The sequence below is a fragment of the Leiobunum rupestre genome, chromosome 4 (assembly GCF_980474605.1).
Source record: "Leiobunum rupestre chromosome 4, qqLeiRupe1.1.hap1, whole genome shotgun sequence".
Classification (NCBI taxonomy): Eukaryota; Metazoa; Arthropoda; class Arachnida; order Opiliones; family Sclerosomatidae; genus Leiobunum; species Leiobunum rupestre.
In genome coordinates, this window is record NC_143387.1 from 42,827,475 (window position 1) to 42,834,948 (window position 7,474).

Consider the following 7,474-nt stretch of genomic DNA (forward strand, 5'->3'; position numbering starts at 1 on the left):
CTCTCGCTGAACAAGAGCAGCTGGAATTCGAATTTGAAGCGCTCGCTCATTACTGCAGGATTTTCAAAAACGAGTGCTCACTATTTTTGCCCACCTCTGGAAAAAAGTGGCATATCAAGTACGGTCTTCTTTAGTTTTGAACTATCTGAAAACAAAAAGTTCAAGAACGACTATTGTGGTTGGCTTTATCTGGAGAACCTGATAAACTTCTGGTCCCTATTCGAAATCTCCCCCCCTCCAAAGATCATTACCTGGTAAATCGGAGTGGTTTGCAGCGTCATTCGAATCTTTATCACCTTATGTGGTTGGCGCTATTAATAACGCGATGATTTAGCTTAAATGTACAATGACTTAATGGCGGTTTAAGCTTAGGCACACAATGGTCAATAAAAAAAATTTCAGAATTCTATCAAAATTTTATTTGATAGAGTAGAAAATATTCAAAAATTTACAACTGTAACACTTTCGGACTTATGATTTTACACAAATAACAGAAAACTATTCAATCAGTATATTTTAATTGTTACGAAGTATGATAAATTTAAGTAAGGTAGTTTTATAATTATTTGCGATATCAGTTTTCCATAATACCTAAAGTGCAAATAACTGGATATGAGTTTTAAACAAATAAAAGCTACATTTTAAAAGCCTTCTTGATATTTCCTTGAATCCAATTTGGTTTGAATAACTTCTAATTGGCGTTTCGCTTCACACTGGGGGAAATTCCTCATGTCATAATAGTTGTTGGCTATTTTCAAAAGCCTTAAAAAAATTTTAAAAGTTTATTGACAAAACACCATAAAAATTTAAGGTGAGGTAAAATGGCTTGTGTCTCTGACATTAAGAAAATTTTCAGGGAGGTACACATCCCAGATTCCCAGTGGCATTAAATGTACTTCAGTCCCAAGTGATGGTGCTTTGTTTGATAGCACCCCTCTCCTTTTAAATAATTGGGATCCTACAAATCCACTTAACACTACAACTAGCTTTTGTGCCCTCATTTGGTTGTTAGGGTTTGGAGCCCATATAATAAATATTTTATTTATTTTGCAAGAACCCTTTTCTACCAAGAAATCTTTGGTACAAATATCCAGCAGTCTTTGACCAAATTGGATTGAATTGAATTGAGTGGAGCCACTACTTAAATCAGTGGTTATATCATTTAACCAAACCAATCCTTGACACAATTGAAGCTGGTTGCAGTTTACAAACCAAAAGAAAATTAATATGCAACATACCATTCAGGTTTGATATCAGTCACTGTCCTGATGTAATTCTTTGTTGTTAAGACAAATTCATTATAGACCACCCATTCGGGTTTGTGATCCAAGCACGTTGATGGATGAAGTTGGACCACTTGATTATCTTTAATCGTCAGATAATGACCGGTTCGTTCTAAATGAGCTACTTGCATGAAGAAACCAGACACTATGGCTTTTCTTATGTTGACATAATAATCTTTGCTGGTGAATTCTGTCGAAGTCCTTCTTAAATTGAAGCGATCCATGATACGTGAAAGTTGTTGTCTGACATTATCAGCACTTTTCAATGAGCGGTAGTTGACGAAATTATCATAACACCATTGGGGATTATCATGGTCTAATTTTCAAAATCATTAATAAAAAACTAAATTAGAAACCAAATTTAAGAAATTATGATTGGCTTTTCATAAAATTTATGCTCAGAGAAACAAGTCCACACAGATATTCAGGTGACGAAAAATTTAACACATCATTGCTTAGAAATTAAATTTAACTATAAAAATAATGATAGGTACTAACTTTGTTTAAATGCGTGATACACATTTAGAAGGGTGAGATGATCCCCGTCTATGTGAGCGAAGAGCATCTTGGCTTCATCAGCAGCTTTCTTAGCTTCGTTAGGTCGAACAAAACACTGCGGAACTGATAGCATTGGATGGGGGGGTCGCAGCCATACACCAAGTAACAAAAATGGCGAGAACCAAAGAATGGTTCGACACCAGGAGAGGGAAAGAAAGGAGAAAACAGAAAAGAAGAGAGAGCAGCCGCGACCCCGCGTCCATCGTTCCTTAGTTCAAAATAAACACCACAATAATAGGCTCATAAAGCCCACGACAAGTTCATCAAAGTTTATACAAATTTAAGTAATTAATAGGGTTATATAATTCATATTTTAATGTGATTGGTCATTTCAAGTTTGACGATATATATTTCAGTGATTCCCAAAAATGGAGGTATTAGAGAATATTTTCTCTGTACGGTGAAATTTCACGGGCCCCTAAATTTTACCAACAGGTAAACTAATTTAAGCTCTATTTCATAAAGTTATGAAGTGCAGCAATATTTTTAAGCAGAATTTTAAAAAAATCAGGATTAAATTTTCCGATTTGTTAGGTCTCAATTCACAGATTAAGGTAGAGAAGTATTAAAATTTTAATGAAACCTTTAAAGTACAGTATTACAAACCAAGGTACGTCAGATTTTTTTATTTTTATTTTTTTTTGATACTTTAGATGATACTGAACATTTCTGTGACAAAATTATTTTGTGGAAATAAAAACACGCTGAGATATTAACTTTTTTTAAATTAACGTTTTCTAACCCCATTTCCCGTTAGTGGTATAGTAAGATACACAAAATATAGCGATTCTTTATAGGGTGGGGACCAAATACATTCTATTTTTTCTTGGTAATATGTCCTCTACGTCGCGATGCTAGATGGCCCATCGTGATTAGCAAGAATGGGGTTGGGGTGGCACTGTGTGTTCGGAGATAGGTGCTTTACCAAAATTTGCAGAGGGGCAAGTGGGCAGTATAATGAAAAACCGGTGTCCACAAGAATCGTAAAGAAGGACTTAAGGCTCACGCTAAAAAGGGACCTTCTTCCTTCTGGTCGAAGGAAAAGTTTAATCCCTGGGCACAGTAATGTTCCGCAGTTGCGCTAAATGTCATGGGGAAAATTGGTATTTGGTGTTTTTGAAGGCAGCAGCTACCTTGTACTCCCCTGATCCTTGACCACGTAAAACGTTTTTTTAGCATTTAACTTACGCAATTTTAAATTGGGAAATGCTTTACTTTTATTGCATATTTATTTCGTTTATGCCCATCGCGTATCCTACTTCACCTACAACAATTAAACGGGCCGAATTTTGGCAAAAAGAAATGCTGAACACTTTAATTTTACAAAATTAATATCTCAGCGTATTTTCATTTCCGCAAAATAATTTTGACACAGAAATGTTCGGTATTGCCCGAAGTATAAAAAAAAACCAAAAAAAAGACGGACGTGAATAGGTGTTGGTATTTTGCCTAAACTTGTTTCAAAACTTAACGAGTACCCAAGCTGCTGACCACAATTTGGGAATTACTGACCTTACTACTACTTTAAAATAGGTAAAAAAAAAACCCTAAATAAATACATTGAAAATGTTACCTTGTTAACAAATAGAGTAACTCACCCGAAAGCATAGCTGTTATAGAAAGTGCTTCGTTGGAACAATTGTAATCGCAAGATGCAATTAACATCTTTGCTAGTTGAGGATCTAAAGGAAATTCTGCCATGATGGCTCCCAGTTCCGTCAATTCCCCATTATCATCAAGTGCAACCAAATAATTTAGAAGTTCCAAGGCTCGCATGAGAGTTTCGGGAGCTATGAAGAATAATGAAAATGGAATTCAATACAGAAATTGTTTCGACGCTTTCATGCCTTAACACCAATTTTCAATAGGTGTTTCCGTAAAATATACAGGGTGTTAACTAAAAAACGATACAGGGCCAATAACTCAAAATTTGTTTTAGCTAGGAATTTGAAATTTTCAGGACACATAGAACATGAAGGGGGTCACTTTAAAACGGAAATTGGCAGGACTCATTTAAAATTTATCTCGAGAGCCATTAGAGATAAGAAGTTGGTTTCAATTAGAAGTGTTTTCCCATCACATTTGAGGTCTAAAAAGCTTTGATACCACTTAATTTGACCAATAACCATTCTAGGGAATTTAAACCAAAATAGGAAAAAGTCTGAATGTCTTTTAGCCGATGCAAACACCATGATGAAAGCCTTTCAAATTGGAACCATTTCTCCTCTCGAGACCTTGAACCATATGTCATCAGAATTTACAAATTCTAAAGACGCCATACCAGATGAGTATGTTTAGCAAATTTTGATACTCTAGCATGAGTATTATTCGAGTTATTAGCCGTTCAACCTGGTCTCTGGTACATTAATTTTATCACGACCTTCATGTTTTTGTAACAATTCTTTCGATTTGTTACTTTACACCTAAAATGTAAAGAGGAACACTTTTCTAATTAAAAACAAATTGGGATCCCTAATGGTTCTCGAGATAAATTTTAAAAGACCTTGAAGACATGGTCTGTTGTCTAGTCTGCACGTTTTATGTGTCCTGAAAGTTTAAAATTCCTAGCTTAAATACATTTGGAGCCTTGTATCGTTTTTCAGTTAACACGCTGTATAAAAATGTCTGAAGAATAAAAATGTTTCTCTTGCCATCACTAGCCCAAGTTAAAAATTAGTTGCTAAGCGAGCACAATTCTAGCACAGGCTTTAAATTTAAAATTCTTCGCGATTCAATGGAAACACTTATTTCAGTAAACTTTGTTCAATTACTTACACCCCCTAAATAAAAGTATCATAGCTATTTTTTTTTCTTCATCTTTACCATAACTTGGTGGATTTGCGAACTTACCTGGCGGGTCCATGAAATCGAAATGAACCAAATCATCAATTCCTAGTTTCTTTAGTTGTAAAACGACCGATCCCAAATTGGACCTCAAAATTTCTGGATACGTTTGGTCCTGCATTTCAGTTTTATAAGCTTTCTCCGTATATAACCTGAAACATTTGCCTGGTCTCGTTCTACCGGCTCTACCAGCTCTTTGTTGGGCACTTGCTTTACTAATTGGAGATACTAGAAGAGATTCTACTCGAATACGGGGATTATATACCTGCGAGAAGAAATTAAAGAGTTTTAGTACTTTACTAAAGATAAATAAATATAAAATCTTACTTTTTGTTTCGCAAAACCAGGATCTATTACAAAAACTACACCATCTATGGTTAAAGAGGTCTCTGCAATGTTAGTGGAAACAACAATTTTTCGTCCAATAGCTCCGTTAGGCCTGTTTGGAGGAGCGGCTTCGAATATACGCTGTTGTAAATTTGGTGGTAAGGTGGAATATAATGGGATGCATTTCAGCTCCCCAACATCGGGACCAAGATTATCAATTTCACGTTTAATTCTTTTACACGCTTCTTCAATTTCCTGCGTAATTGTAATAAATTTCAGAAAAAAAAGAACACATTTTCAACTGAATTTAGAAAAGAAAAGAGCTCTTTCTGAAACACACATACCTCTTGTCCAGTTAAAAACAACAAAACATCTCCTTCAGTTTCCTCACACATATGAATTTGAATCACAGTTCGTATAGCAGCTTCTAAATAATCCCGTTCAGGTTCTGGAGTGTAAAATATTTCTACAGGGTGAGTTCGCCCTGGGACATTCATCAGTGGTGCATGATCAAAATAATTCTACAATAAAAAACATTTTGCAAGTCTATAAGATAATTCTGATTATGCGCAATTTTTATTTACTTGAAATTTTCCCGCATCCAGTGTGGCGCTCATGACCACTATCTTAAGATCAGGTCTCTGAGTTACAACTTGTTTTAAAACACCCATTAAAATGTCTGTAGCTAGTGTTCTTTCATGAGCTTCATCCAATAATACTACTCCATAGCTTTCTAATAAAGGATCACTCATAGCTTCTCTCAATAACATACCATCAGTCATATACCTTTCAAATTAAAGGAAATAATTTAAAAAATGCTTGAAGAATCTACTATTATTTTTTCAAATTATTTACTTTAAAATAGTTTTTGCTGAAGAACAATCTTCAAAACGAATGCTATAGCCAACTTCCTGACCTAACATAACATCCATTTCTTCAGCTACTCTCGCTGCAACACTCATTGCAGCTACCCTACGGGGTTGAGTACAAGCAACCCCCTTTCTACCAGTTCGCCCTCTCAAGAATTCCACACACCATTGCGGAATCTAAATAAGGAGTTAAATTAATATCCCTTCACTTGACTGGAATCCTTTTTGAGCTACCTACCTGCGTAGTTTTGCCAGAGCCTGTTTCACCAACCAATACCAAAATTTGGTTTTTTCCAAGTAAATCCATGAACTTGTCTTTGTATTCCCATACAGGAAGGCCAATTCTTTTCCTAAAATGCTCATAATATCGAGGTGTATATGGTAGCATTGTGTAAGCATTAAGGTTTTGCATTGGCATTGGTGACAATGTCGATTGAGTTGTGCTAGATTTCCTTTCATCACGACTATCTCTATCATCTTTGCTGTGCGAATAGTCATTTGAACTGTTAAAATAAATAGAAAAACAAAAAGTTGATAATATCTTGAATCTTTAGTTGTATTATTCCATCTCTAATACAACAAGTACTAGCTACAGCTATAATACTATACGTTTTTAATACAGCTTTAATACAATTAGGGTAATCCAAGATGTGGACTACAGGCATAAACCTTGGATTAATAATACTCTTATTATTAATCCAAGTATAAACTCAGAACAAAGTCTACAGTCTACAAGGCTTAAAATACAATTGTGAAAGGCTTAGATTACCGTTTTTTACTAGATCCGTGGTCTCCAACGTCAATTCTGTGCCTCTTCGACATTTTAATCCAATCGCCAGAGAAATAATAAGGGTAATTTAAAAATTTGAAACTCTAGGGATCAAAATAAAAACTAGATGACATTTAAGAATTAATACTCATTTATAAATAACAAATTAACAACGCGGTTCGCCGCTCGCGTGTTAAAAGAGAGTGTCTACATCCACACCCCGTGGATCTAGCCAAAATTGCTACTCTCACACCCCGTGAACGTAGCACGGCGGGCTGCTTACACGGGGTGTGAACGTAGAACGATGCTGCAGCGACATCCCGTGGATATAGCTGAAGTTCTACGTCCACCCAAACGTTACCTGCTATAACTACCAAAGGCTAGAGTACCATCGTATTTCATTGCTTTTAGTGTCAGGTGGTAACACATTTAGTGTTTTCTATAATAAAAAATAATCAACTGTAATAAAATACATTTTTAAAAGGGAATCATTTAAACATTAACTAATTTCAATACATTTTTAAAAGGGAATCATTTAAACATTAACTAATTTCAATACATTTTTAAAAGGGAATCATTTAAACATTAACTAATTTCAATACATTTTTAAAAGGGAATCATTTAAACATATTAACTAATTTCAATATGAAAATTTATAACGTATGCCTACATAACAAAATAGTAATCCAAACTTAGTTCGTTTTCCTAATATAATATAATTAGTTATGCCATTTCTAATTAATTATAACGTATGCCTACATAACAAAATAGTAATCCAAACTTAGTTCGTTTTCCTTAATTAGTTAAAAACTAAAATAAGCAAC

General features: G+C 34.7%; 1 protein-coding gene and 1 non-coding gene across 2 annotated transcripts; both read right to left on the bottom strand.

Annotated features, from left to right (window-relative positions):
- Positions 1-396: 396 nt before the first annotated feature.
- On the bottom strand, positions 397-6,913 carry Dhx15 (DEAH-box helicase 15). Its single transcript, XM_090172042.1, has 11 exons — positions 6,651-6,913; positions 6,120-6,384; positions 5,868-6,058; positions 5,597-5,798; positions 5,357-5,533; positions 5,013-5,267; positions 4,692-4,950; positions 3,440-3,631; positions 1,782-1,904; positions 1,239-1,599; positions 397-762 (listed from the first exon to the last, which is right to left on the bottom strand). The coding sequence occupies exons 1-11, from the start codon at positions 6,701-6,703 to the stop codon at positions 642-644; spliced, it is 2,199 nt and encodes a 732-aa protein (XP_090028168.1). The 5' UTR covers positions 6,704-6,913; the 3' UTR covers positions 397-641.
- On the bottom strand, positions 1,677-1,740 carry LOC149947889 (small nucleolar RNA SNORD36). Its single transcript, XR_016480734.1, has one exon. It is a non-coding gene; the product is annotated as a small nucleolar RNA SNORD36 (small nucleolar RNA).
- Positions 6,914-7,474: the final 561 nt, after the last annotated feature.